This window comes from Excalfactoria chinensis, chromosome 20 (genome assembly GCF_039878825.1).
Source record: "Excalfactoria chinensis isolate bCotChi1 chromosome 20, bCotChi1.hap2, whole genome shotgun sequence".
NCBI classification, from domain to species: domain Eukaryota; kingdom Metazoa; phylum Chordata; class Aves; order Galliformes; family Phasianidae; genus Excalfactoria; species Excalfactoria chinensis.
In genome coordinates this window covers 1,963,924-1,987,480 of record NC_092844.1, presented here as the reverse complement: position 1 = coordinate 1,987,480, position 23,557 = coordinate 1,963,924, and the positions used below count along the sequence as shown (strand labels likewise).

At 54.6% G+C, this 23,557-nt stretch overlaps 5 protein-coding genes across 8 annotated transcripts; 2 read left to right on the top strand and 3 right to left on the bottom strand.

The window, feature by feature from the left end:
- Nucleotides 1-3,053: 3,053 nt before the first annotated feature.
- Nucleotides 3,054-4,842, bottom strand: CAMK2N1 (calcium/calmodulin dependent protein kinase II inhibitor 1). The gene is made up of 2 exons (XM_072354524.1): nt 4,625-4,842; nt 3,054-4,146 (listed from the first exon to the last, which is right to left on the bottom strand). Exons 1-2 carry the CDS (start codon nt 4,785-4,787, stop codon nt 4,076-4,078), a joined length of 234 nt encoding a protein of 77 aa, XP_072210625.1. The 5' UTR covers nt 4,788-4,842; the 3' UTR covers nt 3,054-4,075.
- A 2,028-nt stretch (nt 4,843-6,870) lies between these two features.
- MUL1 (mitochondrial E3 ubiquitin protein ligase 1) lies at nt 6,871-9,951 on the bottom strand. The gene is made up of 4 exons (XM_072354369.1): nt 9,752-9,951; nt 9,518-9,605; nt 8,607-8,727; nt 6,871-8,061 (listed from the first exon to the last, which is right to left on the bottom strand). Exons 1-4 carry the CDS (start codon nt 9,869-9,871, stop codon nt 7,332-7,334), a joined length of 1,059 nt encoding a protein of 352 aa, XP_072210470.1. The 5' UTR covers nt 9,872-9,951; the 3' UTR covers nt 6,871-7,331.
- A 1,079-nt stretch (nt 9,952-11,030) lies between these two features.
- FAM43B (family with sequence similarity 43 member B) lies at nt 11,031-12,071 on the bottom strand. Its single transcript, XM_072354473.1, has one exon. It carries the CDS (start codon nt 12,069-12,071, stop codon nt 11,193-11,195), a length of 879 nt encoding a protein of 292 aa, XP_072210574.1. The 3' UTR covers nt 11,031-11,192.
- A 93-nt stretch (nt 12,072-12,164) lies between these two features.
- On the top strand, nt 12,165-17,252 carry CDA (cytidine deaminase). 4 transcript variants are annotated; one of them, XM_072354474.1, is made up of 6 exons: nt 12,165-12,456; nt 14,288-14,354; nt 14,859-15,022; nt 15,808-15,919; nt 16,579-16,633; nt 16,779-17,249. In XM_072354474.1, the coding sequence occupies exons 1-6, from the start codon at nt 12,165-12,167 to the stop codon at nt 16,890-16,892; spliced, it is 804 nt and encodes a 267-aa protein (XP_072210575.1). In that variant the 3' UTR covers nt 16,893-17,249. The 4 variants fall into 4 exon arrangements, with proteins under 4 accessions (XP_072210575.1, XP_072210579.1, XP_072210577.1 ...); XM_072354478.1 differs by having other exon boundaries at nt 14,826-15,022; nt 16,779-17,248; XM_072354476.1 differs by having other exon boundaries at nt 12,293-12,424; nt 14,287-14,354; nt 16,779-17,252.
- A 266-nt stretch (nt 17,253-17,518) lies between these two features.
- On the top strand, nt 17,519-23,244 carry PINK1 (PTEN induced kinase 1). The gene is made up of 8 exons (XM_072354614.1): nt 17,519-17,864; nt 18,227-18,493; nt 18,745-18,848; nt 19,491-19,673; nt 20,029-20,192; nt 21,035-21,162; nt 21,669-21,905; nt 22,199-23,244. Exons 1-8 carry the CDS (start codon nt 17,571-17,573, stop codon nt 22,457-22,459), a joined length of 1,638 nt encoding a protein of 545 aa, XP_072210715.1. The 5' UTR covers nt 17,519-17,570; the 3' UTR covers nt 22,460-23,244.
- Nucleotides 23,245-23,557: the final 313 nt, after the last annotated feature.

The window sequence follows — 23,557 nt, the reverse complement described above, 5'->3', positions numbered from 1 at the left end:
CCCCCCAGCACTGTGACTCACTGCCTGGTATTTAAGGTGCTGCATGACACGTTGGGCTTCTATTTATCTATTTCTGTTTAAATTTCACCTGTGTGTTGGTTGATTTGGCTTTATTTTGTCATCCCCCCAATTGGGAGCTGGTGTTCCAACCCATTGGAAGGGGCAAAACCATCTTCCACCCCAAATATCATCAACACTGCTCAGATGGGGTGAGTTAGATGGCCCTGAACCCACAGATGTGGGGCTGTATGTGTGTCTACCCCCCAGAATAAGAAATCCTCCCCCCAGATCTCCAACTATGGAGCCCGAGGTTGGAGCTGATCGTGCTTTTGGTGCTGCATTCGGGTCCCTTGGTGAAAAATGACGGGCTTTTTGTTTTCAGTGCGGTGCCTCCCACGTGTGATTGTAAGGCAACAGTTCGACACCTCGAGCAATGCACGAATTAAGATGTCTGATGTTTTGCTTCGTCCTCATTAGCGGGAACAGCTGTTGGCAGGAGTGGAGGAATTCTAACTCCAAGCTGAAGGAAAATGAAAAGCCCGGAGGGAGGCACAGAGCAGAGCACAGGAGGGATCTAGGGGGGGGGTTATGTGGGATGCTTCCATGTCCTATGGTGTTCCCACTGCACCCGGCTCCTACAGGTAGGGTAATTCCCAAATCCAGGTTGGGAAGCTCTCGTTTTCCAAGAAGAACCCAAATCCTTCTCCCTTGAAGGAAAACCCAACCCAACGCTTTGGTTCCATGCAGCAAGATGTTACCCCTCTAAAGGAGAACCCAAAGCAGTTGGGAACAGCCCCCAAAACCCCTATGATGCTGTGGATAGATGAGGGTGATAGGGACAAAACCCCTCAAATCCCTGCTTGGGGATGTGGAGATAGACATGACCCCATGGCCCACAGCATAGTAGGGGCTGGGCAGAAACCCATAGGTCACCCATTGGGTTCTTCCAGTTCCTGCATGGGAAGGGTTCAATGCCATTGGAACGGCCAATTCTATGTTTTTCCCATTGATTTCCCCAATCCCCCCAATAACTTTGCGCCCTTAGTCTTCCTCAAGGCCATCACTCCCTGCAGCAGCACAACCCAGCCAACCCCGACCCTATTTCCACCCCAAAGTAGCAACATTTGGGGGGGCAGAACGGCCCCATCCCACCCCCAGGACCCCGCTGTTCTCGCGGCCGTGCCCTGCACTGCTGCTCCCCGGGTGATAAATAAAAGATTTTGCAGGGAGCTGCTGCCCTACTTTCTGTGCCCTACTTCTGCTGGGGGATGAGGATTTATTTCGGGTGGTGCCGTGAGTGCCCGCGCTTTCTATGGGCTTTACAAAGCGGGGCTCTTCGGGCCAGCGCTCGTGTTGTAGTATTGCCCTGCAGCAGCAGCCATGTCTCTGTTTCTCCCCTTTTATTTTGGGCAGGGGGAGGTGTAGAGCTGCCCAGAGACTTTGTTTTGAGGTTAGAAATGGCTTTTCCCATCCATCAGCTGCTTTAGGGAAGGGTGAAACCCATAAGGAGCTGTGCGAGGACCCCAAGGATGGGGCATCCCCACTCGCATGGGCGTTCCCCATGGGATCCTTCGCCTTTTCCCATTGCAGGTGTTGAATTCCTGCCCCATATACAGGGATGGGAGGTCTCAGAGCCCACAGCCCCAAATCCCACAGGGGAATGGGATGGAAGCGCCCACCCAGGCATGGGATCATCCTCCTATGAGCGCTGCGGGGTTTGGCACCATGCTCACTCCCCCAGCACTGCTCACCCCCCTTTTCTGGCCCCGCTGCCTCCTGCCCCATTACTTATTTATGGCACATGAAAGATGCATGGCAGCGGCGCTGGGGCTCTGCAGGATCGCTCTGTGCTCAGCTCTGGGTTCTGCTTCCTCCCAGCTCCTGCTGGCTTTGGGGGATTTGGGTATGGGGAAAGAAAACGGGCAGATGTATCCAGCAGTCAGTGAGGACAGAGCCCATTTTCATGCAAAATGAGAGCTTTTTGGTAAATCTACCCAAGCAGGTGCCATCCATCACCATGTAAGGTTTCCTGTGGTGTAGGGTTTCCTATGGGTTTCCTTCTGTAGGGTTTTCTATGGTGCTGAGCCTGTCCCAGCTGCAACCTCGGCTGAACCCATGGGAAAAGAAGTGTGGACAGGTTAAATAACAGTAATAATAATTATAAGAAGATTCTTTCTTTGTAAGGGAAAGTCTCATCTGATCTTCCCATCTGATCTGCACCTGTAGGAAGCTGCGTGGGCTGGAAGAAGTAATGAGCAATGAATGGCAGATCTGCCCTGCATGGTTCAGCCCCAATGGGGACAAAGGCGATCCCAGTGGCAGCCCTGATTCCAGCCCTAAAGAGGTGAATATTGTGGCCAAAATCACCCAATGGAACCCCCCAAGTTATGAACCCGGGTGCAATCACAGCACTGCTTTGGGGACCTCCTGGACTCTGTAGGGCAAGATGACCCCATAGCCAAGCGAACAATTGGGGTCCTCACCCATCTGGGGGACTATTGAGGTCTTCCGACCTTTTGAGGTCCCTCCACCATAACCAAGGGGATTACTGGGGTCCCCAATTTGTGGGATTATTTGGGTCCTCCAACCTTTTGGGGTCCCTCCACCATCACCAAAGGGACTATTGGGGTCCCCGACCATTTAGAGGATAATTGGCATCCTCCAACCTTTTGGGATCCCTCCACCCATAGCCAAGAAGACAATTGGGATCCCTAATTTGTGGGACAACTGGGATCCTCCAACATTTTGGGGTCTCTCCACTCATAGCCAAAGGAACTGCTGGGGTCCCCAACCATCTGGAGGACTATTGAGGTCCTCCAACCTTTTGGGTGTTCCTCCACCATAACCAAAGGGAGACTACTGGGGTCCTCAGTTTGGGGGTCTATTGAGGTCCTCCAACCTTTTGGGGTCCCCCAACCCTTTGTGATCCCATCCACCTCACACTGAATCAATCACCGCATCCCCACCCTATAGGTGTTTTCCCATCGAACACCCCAATGACCCCCCATCCCCGATGAATATTAACGCCCATGAATTATTCAGCACAGCACTCCTCCTTTTGTCTCATTTTCCCTTTTTTTATTGGTACATCATTGCAGAAATAGCCCTGTGTGTGGAGGACAGTGCACCAGACACGATATTCCCATAAAGGAGGAGAGGACACCCGGCCGCGCTCCATCATTCCGAGCCGCGAACATACAACAAAAATCACCCTCATCACAAGAGGGGAATATATATATATATATATTAATTTTTTTTCCCTTTTTTTTCTTATATATAGATATAATTTTTTTTTTTGCATCTCATGCGAAATAGTTAAAAATGAAGAATTAAAAAGAGAAAGAAAAAAAAAAGACCCCACAAGAGCCCGACGGAGCCCTGCGTTTTGGCACTCCGGATGACAGCAGTTCTCGGTCGGCGTTGAGAATCCGGTTTCCTTACAGACGGTCTGTGAGAGAGAAGGGAAACGCCACAGAGAGAAGAGAAAGGAACCAAACGAAGGTCACCCACACCACACTGCACGGCTGTAAGGAAAGCTGCCACCCCATAGACATCCTCCCATCGCTCCCTTGTGCAAGCGCCAGTCAATAAAAACCCCATTCAACCCACCCCCCCCATCAAACAAAACCCATCCCTTTATAAAAGTTTCTTCCCCCCCCCCCCAACCCCTTTGCCAACCTCAAAACGAAACGGGGAGATCTATAGGTTTATAGCATTCGCCAACATCCAAAGACATCAAATGAAAAACCAAAAGGAACGGAGCGCCGGGAAGGGAACCTTTGCTTGGGGTTCCACCGCCTGAATGTAGCTTCATTGGGGGGGGGGGGGGGGGTCGGGACCCCCATGGGGAGGCCCCACGGCTGAACAGCATCGGGGGGCATTTAGGAGTGGGTTGGAAGGGGGGGGGTGATGGTGATGAAGATGATTTTTTGTTCTTGCTTTTTTTTTGTTATTATTTGTCGGTGTTAATTTTGCATCGGATCGGGGGATTCTGAGCCGCTCGTCCTCACGCCGGCGCTGCTGGGATTTTGGCCGATAACCTCAGAGAGCAGAAAATCCCTCCCGAGGGGGACATTTAGACGCCGGGGGGAGCCTTTTCGGAGAGGTTTTGTAGCACGTCGTCGATCCTATCGTCTTCGATAACCACTGGAAGGACGGGGGAAAACGGGAAAACAAAAGGACGGCCGTCAAGGCGGCGTGGCAGAACCCGGTACCCGAAGATGGATTGGGGTCGTGGGATGCCGGTATCCGGGGAGGGACGGGAGATGCTCATCCCGGGATACGTTGAGCCCTCTGGGTGTGGGATGTGCCGAGTCCCCGAGGATGCCCGGTGCAAGGTGAGCACCTCAGGGCACGTCCCTGGGCTGGGACTGATCGTATCGCGTCCCTCAGGGGATGCTCAGCCCCGGTACTTCGGGGAGAGCCCCGGGGTGCAGGATGTGCTGCATCCCAACGGCGCAAGGTGAGCCTCCCCCTCCCCTCCCCCCCAATAGTGACGAGCAGGACGAGCACCCCCGGGGTCCCCGCTACGGAATGAGCCGCATTCCCGGGCTGCCGCTGACCCGCTCCCCCCCGACTCCAGGCCGTCCCCAGGGTGCCCCCATCACCGTCCCCGCTCACCCACCTCTCTTGCTGCGCCCGATCTGCCCCAGCTTGGGGGGCCGCTTGCCTTGCCCGGCCGCCAGCAGCGCGTCGGGGCCGTGACGGAGGGGCACGGGGAAGGGCAGCTCGCCCCCCGCCGCGCCCCCCGCCAGCTGCCCCCCGCCGTACGGCGGCCCCTCCGCCATGGCCGGGGCGGCGGTGGCGGCGGTGGCAGAGGGGGGCCCGGCGCCGCCCCCCCCCCCCGACAGCCTCCCGGGCCGCGGGGGGTCCCGAGCCCCCCTGGGGCTGCGGCTCGGCGGAGCGGGGCGGCCGCCCCGTCACATCCCGGCGCTGCCCGCCCGGCGCTGCCCGCGGCTCCGGCGGTCCCGCGGCGGCGGAATCGGTGGCGGCGGCGATAGAGGAGCGGGGGGCGGGAGCGGGGCGGGGCGGCTCGGGAACGCCCCCGGGATGGGCCGGACCCCCCCCCAAACCCCCCCCCCCACCCTTCAACCCCTCCCTGAGGGTGCGGGGATCCCCCGAGCCGGGAGGGGGTGGTGCCCCGGAACCGACCCCGGGAGCCCGGAGCGTCTCGGGGGGGAGCGGCCGTCTGCGGGGAGCACGGAGCTGCCCGTGGGAGCGTGTCTGTCCCCGTGCCGTGGCCCCATTTGTGTCCCTGTGTCGTGTCCCCATGACGTGTCTCTATGGCATCTCCCCGTGCCGCGTCCCCATGCCGTGCTCCTGTGTCTTGTCCCCATGCCATGTCCCCATACCACCTCCCCATGCTGGGTCCCCGTGTCCTATCCACACACCACGTCCCCCTGCCCTGTCCTCGTGCTGTCTCTGTGCCATGCCCCTATGCCGTGTCCCTATGTCATGTCCCTACATCACGTCCCCATACCACATCCCCATGCCATGTCCCCATGCCATGGCCCTGTACTGTCTGCATGTCACGTCCTCATGCTGCATCCCTGTGCCCTGCACTGTGTCCCCATGCCATGCCCCCAAGTCACGTCCCAGTAGTGTATCACTGCGTAATGTCCCCATGCCATGTCCCCATCCTGTCCCTACACCACACTGTACTGTGCGTGTCCCTACACCACATCCCTGTGCCACATCCCCATGTCATGTCCCCATACAGTGTCCCTGTGCCATGTCCCCATGGGGGTGAGGGGGGGAGGGGGGGGGGGGGGCGACAACAGGGTCAGCAGCACAAAGTTGGTTTGCACGAGGGAGGCTCGCACCGGCTCTGCAAGCAGCTGGCAACCAACAGGGACCCCAGCCCATTGTGGGGCAGAACAGCCCATTGTGGGGCAGAACAGCTCATTGTGGGGCAGAACAGCTCGTTGTGGGGCAGGGCAGCTCGTTGTGGGGCAGAACAGCTCGTTGTGGGGCAGAACAGCCCATTGTGGGGCAGAACAGCTCATTGTGGGGCAGAACAGCCCATTGTGGGGCAGAGCAGCTCATTGTGGGGCAGAACAACTCGTTGTGGGGCAGAACAGCCCATTTTGGGGCAGAACAGCTCGTTGTGGGGCAGAACAGTTCATTTAGGGGCAGAACAGCCCATTTTGGGGCAGAACAGCCCATTGTGGGGCAGAACAGCCCATTTTGGGGCAGGTGAATGCCGGGGCTCCTGTGTTTTTGGGGCTGGGACTCGCCGGGAATGCAGCAGCAGAGCCCCGCTGCCAGCTCCTTGCATAACGCTGCGTCTGCTCCCGCATCCCGCGGGGGAAGCTGGGGAACAGGAGGTAAAAGGCAGCGGGGGCAGCGCAGCCCCCAGGAGCTTATTTTGGGCACTGCGGGGATGGCTGCGTTCCCTCCAACCCCCATCGCAAGACCCGCACGGGGTTTGGGTGGAAAAACCGGCTTTTTGGCGCTGCGAGGGGTAAGAAAAGAATCCCCTCCTGCGTCTGTGGCGCCTGGGGGGGAAGAGCCTGGGCTCAGCCGAACGGGTGATGGATTTACGGCAGCGGGAGAAGGGAAGGAGACGAGCCGCCGTCCCTGCGGATGTTTGGTTTCCCCCTTTTGATTCCGCAGCGGGAGCGCATTTGATTCCACATCGCCACCTGCAGCCCGGCTGGATGCGGCCTTCGGGCTCTGCCGCGGGGTGACTCCGCACCCTGCTCCAACCTCGGGCTCCTGCGAGAGGAAAGGGAGAACAGCCGGCCCCACCTCGCGCTTTTGGGGCCGATGGTGCTTCTTCCATCTCGCATAATGCAGAGGGAGGAGAGGGAGGCAGCGCAGCGCCCTCAGGGCTGCAGGGATGGAATCAGCCGGGACAAAAGAGCTTTTGCAATCGGTTTTATTACATCGTGTGCCGTACCCCAACCCAAACCCTGCTGCGGGAATCACACAGAGCTCTGCCACGGTGCCGTTAGCACATTGTGGTGTGACAGCCTGCAGGGCTGGCAGGAGGGGATGATGGAAATGCTGCTCCTCGCCCGTGTTCATCATTTATCACAAAGCACAAAAGCAGAAGCTCTCCTGACTCCCTGCTCCCTCAGGACTCCTCATGTCTCGTAACAGAAGGGGGTTTTTTAATCACCAGGGTATAGCAGAAACAAGCTGATTTTGTCTCCAGGAGCACCACTCGAGCCCTGAGCACCTGCAATCATTTCCAGCTCCCTCCCCCTTCCCCAGTCCAACATTTCATCCCCAGCAATCCAACCACCCCAGCAGCAAGAAGGGCAGGACGCGGGCAGACCCTCAGAGAGAGGGAGCTCTCCATAAAACACCCCCAGAGCTGCAAGGCTTTAACTATTATACAGGGGAACCACCCTGCTGATGGCCTGTCTGCAGATGGGGCACCTTTTGGGCTCTGGCAGGGCTCGGTAGCACTCAGTGCAGGAGCAGACGTGCCCACACTCCAGGAAGACGCAGGATTTGGCGCTGCTCAGGCAGATGACACAGGCATTTTTCAGTGTCTCTCCACCCTCGGCGTTCACTTCGCGCATCAGCCGTTCCTGAGCTTGCCTGAATTCCTCTTGCATCTGTTTGAGGTGCTGCCTCTCCCGGTGATAGCGGTACTGTTTCCTTAGGAGGAAAAAGAGAACAGCACACGTAGCAAAACCAAAAAGGATGGTCAGGATCTTCCAAAGCTTGGCGTTCGATTCCTGTTTCCTCAGCAAAGCATCGAAATCGGAGCTGGTCAGGTAGTAACGTAAGCCTTGCTTGGGTGGCTGCAGCTTGATGGTGTTGTTGTCCAGCACCAGCTCTCCCACACCAGTCAGTGCAGCTCCCACCTTCAGCATCTGCTCTGTCTCCTGAATGCCTTTGGGGCGCTCCCCGCTGATGTAGTGCCCGATGACGTCGGGGAAGGACTGCACTGAGGGATGGAACTTCTCATGCACCGTCTCCAGGCTGAGCTCGGCAGCCTCCAGTGGTTTCATCACCCTCACGGCGACCCCGGTGCCGTCTTCCAATGGGGCCAAGTCGAAGGCTGTGGTGTTGGTTCTCTGATGGATGATCTTCTCATAGTCATTCCTGGGGGTAAAGAAAGCATTAGTGCTTCCACGCTGGCAATCCAGGCTGGGTTGGGTGATCCAACCCCACGGCAGGGGTTGATAAGCTTTAAGGTTCCCTCCAACCTAAGCCATTCTGATGGCAGGCAGCAGGGAAACACCACAGCTTTCAACATTTATCACTCTGCCCGTACCCTCGTGGTGCCCCCCATACAAAACCTGCTGCTGTCACAAGGCCAAGCACTCGGGGGCAGCTAAACCCATCTGATCCTCATCACCTCCCACAGCCACGATGAGTCGCAGCATGGTGGGAAGAGCTTCCCATTCTCTGCTTCGTTGGGCTGCTCAGTGCTGTGCAGGGATGCCCCAGTTGGCTGCTTGGGGTGGCCTCCAGCTGCCATATGTGTGGGGCAGAGAGCACAGCCCTGAACTGCCAGAGCTCAAGGCGTGTTGGGACATTGCTCTAAGGCTTAGGGTTCAGATTTCGGGTGTCCCTGCATGGAACCAATCAGTCTTTATGGGTCCCTTCCAACTTGGGATGTCCTTTGGCTCTATATAGGTACGTACCAGAGGTGGGTCGTTCGGTTCCACACCATCTTGTGCTCCTGCAGCGTCAGCCTCTGCACGACGCCCTTGCAGTTGTCCACAAACTGGCTGCTCAGGGTGTCCCTGACAGAACGTACCACACCTGGAACACGTGGAGTGTTTGAGTTGTGGCCCAAGTCTCTTTTATTGTTGTGGGAGAAGATTAGCTCCAATTCCAGCCCAAATTGTGTATTAGCCCAAATACTGCCCTCAAAGGGCTTGTTTTTTTGGTGAGGAAGTAGCTCAAACGCCGGCCTTGTGGGGCTTTTTGGGGACCAGATTAACCCAAATCCCAACCCCTAAAGGGCCTTTGGGGTGAGTTGAGCCTAAATTCCATAATCCCATCCCCAAAGATTTTGGAAGGGGACAGGTTAAATTCCAGCCCTGTGGTACCTTTATGATCAATCCAAACCCCAGCCCTGCTCGTGACCTTTGGGATACGTTCAGCCCAAATCCCAGCCTTTCACCCCATAGTTTTGCAGGAATCAGGCTCTATCTAAGCTCCCAAACCCAAACCCAAACCCCAGCCTGCAGTGCACATGGAAGGAATCAGCCCCACAGCCTTCTATTAGGGCTGCCATTTGCCCCCTTTCATTTGGAAGGAATCAGCCCACAGCCCGTCCCCTCCCTGGGTGTTGTTTTGGGGGCAGATCACCCCAACCCCATCCCTATGGGTCTATAAAGGAGGAGCCTGCATCCCCTGCATCCCCCTCCCCACACTACAGGGCAGTGATGCCCCACAGCCCCAAACCAGCCCAGCCCCAGCTCCTCAGCTCCTTTGTGCCCCCATTAGTATTAATGCCACGACCCGGGCTGCACACAGGAAGACTTTCTGCTGCAAAACGCCACATTTTGGGGGCAAAACCCTTGAGCCAAAGGGGTGCTGGGAATACCTTCAATGACAGCATAAGGCACACAGCGGCCCGGCGCCTCCAGCAGCACGGCCCGCAGTTCCCCGTCCAGCCGCAGCCTGCGGGCTCCCTATGGGACGGAAGGAGCCGCGGGTCAACCACAAGGCCGAGGCTCAGGAGTAGGCCCAGGCTCAGGAGTAGGCCGCGGCCTAGGCCCGGAGCAGCCACCACGGCCTGTAGCAGCCCGCAGCCCGGCCCAGGAGCACCCGTACCCACCTGTAGGCCTCGGGCGAGTCGGGCCTGCTGCCGGTACACCGAGTAAAGCAGCGCGGTCAGCCCCGTGCCGGCCGCCAGCAGCGCGGCCTGCAAGGCCGAAGGCCGCCCGCTTCCTTCCATCGCCTCCGTTACCGCGGCAACCGCGCGGCGCTGAGTGATGACGTCACTCCCATCACCTCGGGTTGATGACGTAAAGAGAGCGGCGCTCCGGAAGTAGCTCCGTTACCATAGAGTGTGCGGTCCTCCGAGTAATGGCTGGAGGGTTTTTAGGGCTGATAGAGCCCCCAGTGCAGCCATGCAGCGCTTTGGGACGGCTTGGCCAAACCCTACAGGGCCTTTAACTCAAATCCCAGCCTTTTACCACAAGATTTGAGGGCAGGATAGCCCCATATCCCAGCCCCATTGGGCCTTTGGGGTAGATTTAGCCTAAATCCCATACTCTCACCCTATTTTGGCAGTAGACAAGCTAAATTCCAGCCCTATGGGACCTTCTGTGTGGGGTTAGCCTGTATCTCAGCCTTACGGGGCTGTCAGGGTGTGTTTAACCCAAATCCCAGTGTTTCAGCCCAGGATCCCGCAGGACGCAGGTCCCATCCAACCAACACGGGTTTATTTGTAGGGCTGTTAGCCCAAATCTCGGCCCCATAGTGCTTTCGGGGGCCAGTTATCTCAAGCCACAGTCCCATAGTGGCCTGTATGGGGGCAGCCAGAACCAGCCCCCAAAGCTCAGAGGGAATCCGGACCGCAGCTCATCCCCTCCTTGGCTGCTGCGTGTGGGGGGAGCTCACACAAACCCCATCCCAGCGGTGCATCCCCTTCCTCAGGCCATGGGGTAGCGGTGTCCCTTGTCTCCCCCCCCCCACACACACACTGCCCCATTTAATCAGCTCCTTCCACTGTGCCCCCCCATTGCTGCTCCTGTGGAGGCAGATAGAGCAGGAACGGGCTGAAAACAAACCATTTTGTGTAAAATTCCACGGATTTAGGTTCTCTGGGCTGTATTTGTCCCCCAGTTTCAGGCCTGGAATCACCATCACAGCCCCCCTCCCCCCAAAAAAAGCGTGGGCCTGCTCTATTTAAACCCCACCGTTGCCATGGCAACATGAGCATCACTCCACGTCGAATGGCATGGAAGGTGCAGAAACCCCTCACCCTTCCCCTCCCCCCAACCCTGGGGTGGAAATTTTACCCTGAGAAGTGTAAGAAAAAATGGGTAAATACAGAATAGAAAAGCAACAAACCATCGCGAGTCTTCCGGGCTGCTGAGAGACAGGCGCTGTCACAGGCAGAAAACACAGATTGGGTTTATTTCCAGGAGAGGGATGGGGGGGATCCAGCTGTCCCCCCCCCAACTCTGAGAGCAAAGGGACGTAGCCCTATTGTCCAGCTGTGTCCCGAGGGCACCCGCTATGGCCAAAGCAGTGGACGCCAATGGGAATGCTCAGCATATGGGGGCCCTTGGGCCACGCAAGCTGCACCCCCGCATCTCACTTGCCAAAGAGACCACGGTGGGACCCCCGTCCCCCCACGTGCCCCCTGTCTCCTCCTCATCCTCCTCCAGGATGGAGCTGAGCCGTGGGGCGCAGCGGGCGCGCTCAGCCGGCGGGCGGTAGGGACACTTGGCATTGAGCAGCCTGCGAAGGGGCACCAAGGGGACGATGGCTTCACCCAGGAGCTGCTGCTGGAGGCGCCGTCCGTCGTTCTGCCTTTTGAGCCTCTTGAATTCGTCGAAGGCCGAAGCAGAGGTCTGGAAGAGGAGCAGGGCCATGGCACGCGCCGTGGCGGCTTTGGGGACGAGGACGGCGTGACAGCGTAGCACCACCGCCTTGTTCTTCACCTGGTGCCGGTAAACCCAAGCAAACACCTTCGGGTGCCGCCGGTCGGCTGTGCAGTAGGTGATGCGGTGCAGCAGGTAAGCATGGCCTGACCTCCGGGCACCTTTCTCACCCGGTGCCATACGGATGCCATGCGGCCCTAAGGTCAGCTTCATTTTGGCCCCACCGGCTCCCGCGTCGCTTTTAGCCCATATTTTCCCCACCGCCTCCTCGGTGCATCCCTCTCCTTTGGCGTGCAGCGTGACGGCATTACCCAGGTAGCGCACGGTGTAGGTGGGATCCTCCTTGTTCAGCTCCACTTTCTGCCTCCGGCCTCCAAACACAGCACCCAACCTCTCCAAGGGGCATTCGGGCAATAAATCGGGGCAGGAGCGGAGGAAGCCGGCCAGCAGCGAGGCATAGCCCAACCCTGGCCCCAAGCTTTTCCCTTTGCACTTACGCTCGTTTTCCACCAGCACGAACTTGCTGCGGCGCCAGGGCAGCATCACCTCGCTGCCGTATCCCGATCCTGACCCAAGGGGTCGGTCCCCGTATCCCGTTCCCAAGGGCCGGTCTCCAGCGGGATGAGCTGAGTGAGGATGCAACGCTGCTGCTGCTGCTGCTGCTGCAGAACGGAGCGCTGCTCCACCTCCCCGAGCGTGCAGGCAGCCGCCGCGCGCAGCCCAAAGCGTGGAGAGGAGGGAGAACGCATCGGCGCACACCGAGAGATGCTGCTGAGATGCTGCTGCTGCCGCCGGGAGATGAGCTGCTCCGCTACGGGGAGAAAGCGCAGCCCCTTGCGGAGTGCAGAGCCCAGAGAGCGATGCCGACGTTCAGCCGTGCAGCCCCTGCTGAGAATCATTTTGGGGGGGGGTCCCTTTGGTTTTTGGGGTGATTCTCCCCTTTGATTTTGGGGAGATCCCCTTGGATTGTGGGGTGCTGCCCCCTTTGGGTTTGGGATGATCCCTTTGGTTTTGGGTTGTTTTCCCCTTTGATTTTGGGGAGATACCCTTGGATTTTGGGGTGGTTCCCCCTTGGATTGTGGGGTGCTGCCCCCTTTGGGTTTGGGATGATCCCTTTGGTTTTTGGGGTGGTTCCCCCTTTGATTCCGGGGAGATCCCTTTGGGTTTTGGGATGGTTCCCCCTTGGATTCTGGGGAGATCCCTTTGGTTTTTGGGCTGATTCTTCCTTGGATTTTGGGGAGATCCCCTTGGGTTTTGGGGTGCTTCCCCCTTTGGGTTTGGGGAGATCCCTTTTGATTTTGGGATGTTTATCCCTTTGGGTTTTGGGATGGTTTCCCCTTTTGATTTTGGGGAGATCCCCTTGGATTTTGGGGTGCTTCTCCCTTTAGGTTTGGAGAGATCCCTTTGGTTTTTGGGGTCGTTTCCCCTTTGATTTTGGGGAGATCACTTTGGGTTTTGGGGTACATCCTCCTTTGGGTTTGGGGAGATCCCTTTGGTTTTTGTAGTGGTTTCCCCTTTGATTCCGGGGAGATCCCTTTGGGTTTTGGGATGGTTTCCCCTTGGATTTTGGGGAGATCCCCTTGGGTTTTTGGGATGATTCCCTCTTGGATTTTGGGGTGCTGCCCCCTTTGGGTTTGGGGGAGATCCCTTTGTTTTTGGGATGGTTTCCCCTTGGATTCCGGGGAGATCCCCTTGGATTTTGGGGGTGCAGCCCCCTTTAGGTTTGGGGAGATCCCTTTGGTTTTTGTAGTGGTTTCCCCTTTGATTCCGGGGAGATCCCTTTGGTTTTTGGGGTGATTCTCCCTTGGGTTTTGGGGTGCTGCCCCCTTTGGATTCTGGGGAGATCCCTTTGGGTTTTGGGATGGTTCCCCCTTGGATTCTGGGGAGATCCCTTTGGGTTTTGCAGTGATTCTCCCTTTGATTTTGGGGGCAATTCCTTTGGTTTTTGGAGTACTGATCCCTTTGGGTTTTTCTTGATCCCTTTGGTTTTTGGGCAGTCCCTTTGGGTGTTGAGGTGTCACTCTCTTTGTGCTTGGAGCAATTCCTTTGTGTTTTGGGGTGCTGCCCCCTGTGAGTTTTGCTCGATCCCTTTGTTTTTTGGGGTTTTACTCCCTCTGGGTTTCAAGCTGTTCCTTTGAAGACTTGGGGTGGAGTCCCCTGTGGTTTTGGGGCAATCCCTTTGGGTTTTGGGTGATCCATTTTGTTGTTGGGGTATTAGTCCCTTTAGGTTTTGAGCTATTGCTTTGGGTTTTGGGGTTGTGCCCCATTTGGGTTTTGGGGTGTTACTTTCTTTGGGGTTTGGGTGATTCCTTTGTGGTTTAGGGTGGTGCTCACTATGGGTTTTGGGTGATCCCTTTGTTTTTTTGGGGCTAGATACCCCTTTGATTTTGGGGCAATCCCTTTGGGTTTTGGGGTGGATCCTTCATTGATTTTGGGGTCATTCCTTTGGGTTTTGAGGCGGTATCCCCTATAGGTTCTGGTGTGGTGTTTCCTTTGGTGTTTGTGTGATTCCTTAGATCCTCCTTTATGTTTTGGGCAATCCCTTTGGGTTTTGGGTTGGTTCCCACTTTGTGTTTTGGGCGATCCCTTTGGTTTTTGTGGTGTTGCACCCTTTAGGTTTTCAGGTCGTCCTCCCTTTGCTTTCCATGTGATCCCTTTGCTTTTTGGGGTGCTGCCTCCTTTGAGTCCTACAAATAGCACAGGGGTGCGGGTGTTTTTGACTATGGAAAACCCTTTTTTTTCCCCATCGTCATCATTAGGTTTCAGAGTAAACAAGGAACTTGGAAGGGGATCGTCCTATTATCCCCACATATGGGGATATCAAGGGTGAGAAATGGTGCTCAGCCACACAGGGGGGGACGTGACCACCCCCTGGGATGGTGCAGAACAGTCTTTATCTGTGCTCAGCAATAGGATCGTGCAGCAGCAGGGGAAGGCAGAGTCAGGAAGACTTTCCATCCGCTTCCCCTGCTGTGTGTTGGCTGTCAATGAGAAACTAAAGGGTGGGGAAGGAGGGGAGGGGTTTAGGAAAGGGGGGATGGGAGGGGAGGGAAATGTGCTATTTCTTGTTTGCAACCCAATGGTTTTGGTCCCGGGACATTCCTGACACCAAATTCCTGCTGGGGAGGAAGGAAAACAAGGCAGTGTGTGAAAACACTTCAGCTTAGAGCACACAGATACACACACATTAAAAGGGAAAACACATAGAAAAAATAGCTCAACCCCCACCACCCTGATCCCAATAACTCAAGGCTGGGGATGATGCCCAAATGCACACGTGGGGCGTCATCCCTACAGGGCGTTGCAATCAGGGCAATATTTAACCAACAGTCCGGCGTCATCGCGTGGGGCAGGCAGTGCAGGCATGGAGGGCAGTGAGTGCCTCCAGCTGCTGCTCCGTCGCTGTCGGGAGGCCAAAGATTGCGCCTACTGCCCCTACAGCCGCTTCCCCGTGGGTGCTGCATTGCTCACCACCAGTGGGGAGATCTTCTCCGGTGAGACATTGCCTTGGGGTTGTGGGGTGCTGCTCTGTTTGGGTTCTTGGGGGGTCACTTTGGGTTCTGGGATGGTGCCCCCCACTATAGGTTCTGGGGTGTTGGCTGTTTGGGGTTTGGCTTGAGCCCTGTGGGGTTTTGGGGTGGTGGAGCCTTTGGGTTTGGAGTGATTCCCTTGGGGTTTAGGGTGGCATTCACTTTGATAATCCCTTTGTGATTCCCTTGGGGTTTAGGGTGGCGTTCGCTTTGATGGGCTTTTTGGGATTTTAGTGCCTCCTTTGGGCTTTGGGGTGGTTCCTCCTGTGATTTTGGGGCAAACTCTTTGGGTTTTGGTGGTCCCCCTATGATTTTGAGGCAGTGCCTTTCGGTTTTGGTGTGGTTTTCCCTTTGGGTTTTGGGCAATCCCTTTTTGTTTTTGGAGCGTTGCACCTTTAGGTTTTCAGATGGTTCCTCCTTTGCTTTTTGGGGTGGTCCCCCCTTTGATTTTGGGTCGATCTGTTTGGGTGTTGTGGTGCTGCTCCTTTTGGGTATTGGATGATTCCTTTGGTTTTTGGAGTGTTTCTCCCTTTAGGTTTTGAGGTGGTTCCCCGTTTTGTTTTGGGGCGATCCATTTACTGTTTGGGTGTTCCCTTTGCTTTACGGGGCGGTGTCCCCTTAGACTTTCATGCAATCCCTTTGCTTTTTGGCATGCTTCCCTCTTTGCTTTTTAGGCAATCCCTTTCCTTTTTGGAATGGTTCCCTTTTGCTTTATGGGGGTAGTGAATGATGCTGGTGCTTCCCTATAGGATGTAACGTAGAGAATGCCTGCTACAGCCTTGGGATATGCGCTGAGCGTGCGGCCATCCTAAAAGCCATCTCCGAAGGGCACACAAGCTTCAAGGCCATGGCCATTGCCAGGTGAGGCCATCAGCACCCATGGCACCACGTCTCTCTTTGGGGTTTAGGGTGATGCCCCATTTGGGTTTTGGGCAATCCCTTTGGGGTTTTTGGTGCAGTGCTCCCTTTTGGGGTGGTGCCCACTTTGGGTTTTGGCCGATGGCTTTGTTTAATGGAGTGGTTCTCCCTTTGATTTTTAGGCAGTCCCATTGGGTTTGGGGGAATCCCTTTGGGTTTTGGAGTGTTACCCCCTTTAGATTTTTGTCAATTCCTTTGGGCTTTGGGGAGGTACCCCCTTTGGGTTTGGGGTGATCCCTTTGCTTTTTGGGATGGTTCTCCCTTTAATTCTGAGGCAATCTCTTTGGTTTGGGGGGTGATTCCCCCTTTGATTTTGGGGCAGCCCCTTTGGGTTTTGGGTGATACCCTTTGGGTTTTGTGGTGGTGCCCCCTTTGGGCTTTGGGTGATACCCTTTGGGCTTTGAGGAGGTTCCCTATTCAGGTTCTAGGTGATCTCATTGGGTTTTGGATGATCCCTTTCTTATCCAGAGTGGTTTCACCTTTAGTTTTGGAGCGATCCCTTTGGGTTTGGGGTGAATCTCTTTGGGTTTCTATCTTATATTCCCTTTTAGTTTTGGGATGGAGTGATACTGAGCCTGGTGTGGCTCTTTGTTTTTTGGCAGTGACATGTCAGACTTCATCACACCTTGCGGAGCCTGCAGACAGGTGATGAGAGAGGTGAGTGGAGCCCCTGCCACGCTGTAGGGCCACAAGGAGCTGCAAGCCACCATGGATGGGGGCCACCCCTCCATCTCTTACGCTCTGGGCTGAACAAACCGAGGCTGAACAAGTTTGAACCTCTCTCCCACTTTCCTCCTTGCAGTTTGGCACAGACTGGGACCTCTATCTGACCAAACCTGATGGCACCTACATTGTGAAGACACTACGGGAGCTCCTGCCCCTCTCCTTTGGCCCCGAGGACCTACAGAAGGCATGAACTGCACACCTCCATTTCAGCACCTCAGATTATCCCCCCAACTTCCCCTCTATGCAAGTGACTCCATTGGGGACGATGCCACGTGAATGGCTTTGCTGCATGGGTGCTGCTTGGATCCAAGGCTGCCAAACTGGGGATCAAAAGCAATTTCAGCTCAAAGTCCCCAGCATTATCCAGCAGCCATTTGTGCACGGGCTGCTCGCTGGTCAATGTGGTGCCAACAGCTCCTTTTTTTTGCCTGTTTTTCTCCTTTCTCTCTATATATTTGCTTGCTTTTCTGAGGACAAAGAGAAATCACCTGCAACGGAACAAAACCTAACGATGTGTGGCTTTAATGAGGCAGGCTGCGCTCTGTGCACCAATGCCCTGTTGTACCATGCCCTGTACCCTGCAGCATGCTCAGTGCTGCGTGCACTATGCCCTCTGTGCACCCCGTGCTGAGCTCAGTGCACTCAGTGCACCAATGCATTGTGCACCAATGCAACCTCCATCATCACCTAAGCCCTCATATTGCACATGCGCCTTGCGCACTACTCCTCTTAGCCCCGCCCCTCCTCATAGCCCCGCCCCCTCCTCGTAGCCCCGCCCACTTATCATAGCCCCGCCCCCCTCCTCTTAGCCCCGCCCCCTCCGCGGCCGCCCTCTTCCCGCCTCTCCCTGAGGCGCTCAGTGGCCGCCATGTTGCTGCGGGTGCTGTTAAGCCGGGCCTTACGCCTGCTGCCCGGCCGCCGCCCCGTCCCTCTCCCCATCCCCGTCCCTCCTCGTGTCCCCTCAGCCCCCCCTCCATCCTTCTTCCTCTCCCGGCTGCCATTCGTCCGTTTCTTCTCCTTCAGGCGCCCGGCTGGCCTAGCGGCAATGGCGGTGCGGCGGGCCCGGGCCGGGCCGTGTATGGCGCTGGCGTTGGGGCTGGCGCTGTTGGAGCCGCCGTTGGAGGAACAACGCCGAGCGAGGGCTGTGTGCGGCCGCATCCAGGTGTGGGGCTGGGGGGAAGGGGTTGGACGTGATCATCTTAATGGTCTTTTCCGGCCTTAGTGGTTCTGTTGTCCCCATGGTTACAGCCTGAATGGCAGCCCCTGGCTGCGGCTTTCGGCCTGTCCCTGTGTCTGGAATCACTGTCTTTTGGGGTTGGAAGGGATCTCAGAGCCCATCCAGCACCAACCCGTGCTGTGGGCTAGTTGAAAATAAGGTGTTTTGCTCTTTCCTGTCACTTGGGGTTACCTGGTTGATAAAAAGGCATTTTGCTCTTTCCTGTCACTCCGGTTTCCCTTTATTGTGCAGTCTTGACTAAACCGAATGCTTTTCTCTTTCCACTTTTCCTCTGTTATTCCTTTCAGACCGTGTTTGTTGGGAAGAACAAGGCGCAGAAAGACCCGCTGAGCTCTCTGCGTTGGCAGGGCTTTAAGCTGGAGGATTATCTCATCGGGCAGCCCCTTGGGAAGGGCTGCAACGCAGCTGTCTATGAAGCAACTATTCCTTCATCCCTCCATTACCAAGGGAGCATGGAGAGCTCAGCTCTGCCTGTGTCTGAAAAGGAGCCGGCAGACAAAAGCCAGCAGCAAGCTGCTTTCCCCCTGGCTATCAAAATGATGTGGAACATCTCGGTAAGGAGTCAGCTCTTAACCTCCTCCTTGTGTGTTCCATCCCTGGATGTGCCCAGAGTCAGGTTCCATAGGGCAACATGATGTGATGAGGGTCCACCCAGCCTACAGAATGGCTTGGAAATGGGTGATCTTTAAGGTCCTCTCTAGTTGAAGCTGTTCTATAAGGACATGACATTGAATGCCAGTTGTTAGTGACAAGTTACGTAGCCAGTCTCTATTCCTCTGGAGTTGACAGCACGTTGCTGTTGCAGGATGACTCTTCAAGTGAAGCCATCATACGCAACATGCACCGAGAGCTTGTTCCAGCCACACAGACTGCCTTAGCTGGGGAGTATGGAGCCATCTTCCACCGCAGGTACAGTAACCATGGTGATGACGGCTGTTCTCAGCTTGTGATGTGCTAATTTGATCAAGAACCCGTCTGCTTTGGGTCTGATGGGGCACTGTGCCTCAGTTTCCCTGTGTGTAAAGTGTGTAAATTGCATTGCTCCCTGACAATGAGGAAGTTAACTGTTGGAGAAGCAATGAGAGTGCACTCCACAGCCCAGACTGCCTGATTTACACTTGAAATATGGCCCAGCTGACAGTATAGATGAATAATGAATGCTGCTTAGTGTGTTCTTAGCCTGGGAATGCAATGAAGCCAAAGGGCTATCTGATATTCAGAGAGGAGAGCTCTGTAACCTGAATGCTTCCTGTCTGTGTCAGTAAATATGAGGCCTAAGGTGATATGTGGTAGTGTGAATCTGGCCTTTATTTTCAGTCTAACAGGGTAGGGCTTGTGGGAAATGAAAGGCTGCACGTCGAGTGTGAGCATTTCCAGCCAAGCTTTCTGCTTATCCATCACGCTGCAGGGAATCCAGTCACAGGGTGACAGCAGAACAAACATATTTATCGTACTTTGGAACCCTTTGGTGGAGGGGATGTGCCACAGAAATGAAAAGTAATCCTGGAGGTCATAGAGATTGGTGTAACTTATGTCTGTATCTTTGCACAGAGAACCTATCCTTGGGAGGAAGAGGTTGAGACCTCATCCAAATATAATCCAGGTGATCCGAGCTTTCACATCCTCTGTCCCGTTGCTGCCTGGAGCCCTCACAGACTATCCTGATGTTCTTCCAGTGAGCCTGAATCCCAGAGGGATCGGTCGCAGCCACACGCTCTTCTTAGTGATGAAAAAGTAGGTGGGGAGAAGCTTGCTGCGGGCTGGAACTTTATGGGGTTGCTTGGCAGAGCTGTGTGTTCTGCTTCTACATGGGTTCTGCTAGAGATTTGGCCTGGGTTGTTGCCAGAAGTCAGAGTAATGTGGAAACATGGCTCCTGAGAGCTGTTGAGATCTTGAGATTTTAGCTCTTGTTCAACAATAAAGTCAAGCTGTCCGTGCTTGTGACTCAAAAATGGAAAGGCACGGCAAAGTTCAGGAAGAATTTGGCACTTCTAAGTGCAGTGTATCCCCAGCCAGACAGCACTGAAGTCGAATGGGAAGGGAAAGGCTTCTGGGATGCTAATCCAGGTATTACCTGTGTTCTGACTAGCTATCCGTGCACCCTGTGCCAGTATTTGAAGGACAACAGCCCGGATACCCGTCTCTCCACCATGATGATTTTGCAGTTGTTGGAAGCTGTGGATCATCTCGTTCGACACAGGATAGCACACAGAGACCTGAAGTCTGACAACATCCTGGTTGAGTTCGATTCTGGTACGTAGATCACTGGGTGTAAGTCTGTGTCTGTGGACACAGAGGGTTGTGCTGGAACCTGAGGGAGAGGTGCAGAGTGTTACTAAAGCGGTGTGCTTTGCTGCACAAGCAAAGCAAATATTGGCTTAAAGGCATACAGGACTGCCATGCTCGCATTGCTGCCATTAGGCTGTGTCATTTCTCACTGGCCAGACAGCACAGGGCAGTTCTTAAAATGCTGCTGCACATCTGTTGAAAGGCAGGGAACTGACAGAGTATTAAAACCAAAAGCAGCATTTTTTTTGTCACCAGCTTCTCCTGCTGGCCCCTCTAACCTGAGCTTTTAATTACCTGAGCTCTTTTTCACTGTGACTGAAAATCAAACAGGCAGGAAACAATAGCATGAAGCCAGAGCTTTGTAATTGAAGCTCTTGGTGCAGCAGCTCTGGCAGGCTTTCAGTGTTGCTAATGCCGTCTCCCTTGAAGGAAATGCTTCTCTGGAGCTCCACCGAATGCAGTTAAGAATGATTTAAAGCATTGATTTTTCCCTTTCAGTGTCTGGAGAAGTAATGATTTTGCTTTGCAATGTTTGGCTTGTCTTCAGGACAAGTATCGTTAACTCCTGCCAAATTCCTCCAGCCTTTTGCTATAGCTCAGCGTCTATCTTTACAGCTTTTGCTGTAGATAAAAAGATGAAGGTGGAGAAGTGAAAAGATTGTTTTCATCATTGAAGAGTTCCTTACATGTAGAGTCCTGGTTGTTAGGATATCCATAGTGCCTGTTCCTGGTGTTCCCATGCTGCTTGTCTCATGCAGCTGGGTGCCCCCAGGCTGAATGCTCACTGCTGTCCCTGTTGTTTGCAGCTGGCTGCCCCCGGCTGGTGATCACAGACTTCGGTTGCTGTTTGGCAGATGACAACATTGGCCTGAGGCTGCCCTTCACCAGCATTGACATGGATCGTGGTGGCAATAGCTCTCTTATGCCACCTGAGGTAAATCTTCCCACGGCGATTGCTGGTGCTGCTGGTTGTGGGTTTGTGCTGTTTCTGGGGATAAAAGCTTCAGTACCAGCTGAGGTGCAAATATACGATAACTTGGCAAAGGGTGGGATTGGGTCTGGATAGAATACATTGAATTTTCTTGGAATCCACACCCAGTATTTGTCAAATGGGTACTTTGACCACAAAATGAAAATCAATTGGTGTTTGGAGGCAGTGTTGACTTTTCCCACAGAAACTTTGTTCCGTAGCCCTTTTTCTCAGGCTCAGTTCCATGTCGCTGTTAGGGGAGTTCCTGCAGCAGTCCTGGCATTGGGGCAGCACGTGGCTTTTGAACCAAGTTCAAGGTGGTAACAACTAAATCCTAGAAGCAGTGGTTAAAATCATTCACGTGTCCTGGTGGGCTGGAGAAGCAGTGAAAACCTAAGGCATGCCTATAGAAAATATTCATTCAGAGCTCTCTGTTGTAACTTTTCCATCTCATTGGACTTGGCATGCAGGTGACCACAGCGTCAGCTGGTCCAGGCACGGTGATTGACTACAGCAAAGCTGATGCCTGGGCTGTTGGAGCAATTGCCTATGAAATCCTAGGCCTGCCCAATCCTTTCTACAGCTGTGGGGACTCGTTCCTAGAAAGCAGAAGTTACCGTGAGGAGGAGCTGCCAAGCCTGCCTGATGCTGTGCCCTGTGAGGTGAAGCAAGTGATAAGGATGCTGCTTCAGAGGGATCCAAGCAAGGTCAGAAACTGCTGCCTTGAGGAAGTCATCCAGCTGGTCTTTGTAGGTCACCTTGCCCTGTAGTGCTGTAATGCAAATGTAATTGCACTGTAGATAACAAACAAAGGTGAAGGTGGGTCTTTGTAGCACTTGTGTCAGTGGTTGCTGTTCATGTGTAGTTGCCTGAATGATAATAATGAAAGGCTTTATTTGTTCAAAGCAGCCTCAGATTAGGTCTAGGGGACTTTTAGCAGTGCAGATGGGACAAGATGTGACCTGAGCGCAGCTAATTTTCCCTCTCACTCCTTTTGCAGAGATTGTCTGCTAGAGTTGCTGCTAATGTGCTCCACTTGAGCCTCTGGGGTGAAAGCATTCTGGCATCCAAGGCCCTGAAGCCGGACCAGATGACTGCCTGGCTTCTCTGCCAGTCTGCAGCCACTTTGCTCATGGATGGACTGGTGGACAAAAGCAGGGTAGAAACCAAAATGAAGATGTGCTTTTTGGCCAACCTGGATTTCGAAGACCTCTGGACAGCAGTTTTCTTGTTGCTGGCCTGGAGAAACCAGTCTGGGTGAAGAGTCCTACCTGGGTGGGGGTGACCGTGCAGTGGATAAATGGCACTTTCTAAAAGCACATAGGAATCTGTCTTGTCTGTCTGCCTGGAATCCTGTACTAACTTAGGGAAAATAATCTTCAGGCCCTCGTTAAGAGGTTGAGTTTATCTGTAGCGAGTTTTAGTACACGCTGCTTTTCTCTTCCTGCTAGAGGACGTGCCCTTGCCTCATCGTTACTCCTTCAGTCAGGGTTTGCAGGATGTGCAGGTGTCCTGGGGTACGTGTTGGGTTGTGTTCAGTCAGGAGTTCAGAGCTGGCTTTGAGGTCACGAACTGAGTGAAGCCAAGTTCCTTTTGAGCAGAGCGTCTATGGGGAAGGATGTTGCTGTCTGTGGGGAAGGAGGTGCTGTCCGGCTGCTCTTACACATGAGTGTCACAGATTTAAACAGCACACAAAGAAAGCTGCGCTGGCAGAAGGACATAACAAACTTCTTTTTCTTGTGGCTGCCCTGATTCTATCAAGGCCAAACCGTGTGCAGTCAGGGGTAATACTGCATGTAGAATGGGGCTGAGGGGCAGTGCCAGCTTAGGGAGTGTCCTGTGATGCTAACCTGCTTTACGTACCTGGTTTTGTGCTTAACAATGAAGTAACATCCTTTGGTTGGAGAGGATAGGAGACACCACTGTTGGAATGATAAGAGCCATGTTAATGAAAACATCGTTTGATTTCATGTCTGTAATTGTGTTAAGGGGAGCTGGGGGGGGGAGTGTTACTGCTGCTGGTTGCACAATAAATGGATGATGAAGTTCTGAGCTGAGTGCATTCTTTAAATCCAGTTCATCTCACTGGATCCAGGTCTTTGGCTGTGGAGGCTGTGAGGCCACGTAGTGCTGGGTCAGTGCTGGTATCTCAAAGTCCTGTCCTGAAATGTGTTCTTTTATTCCACCTAAAGGAGTTTCCCAACGGGAGATCCCCCTCCTGTCTGAGGAATGAATTCTGCCTTGTGATTATGTGTATCCTCGCTCCTCTGGCTGGTAGCTCACCTGCAGGCTGTGGGTCAGGTGGCTGAGATCCCTGAGCACACCATCACGCAGGAATGCTCTCAAGATCTCTCACTGA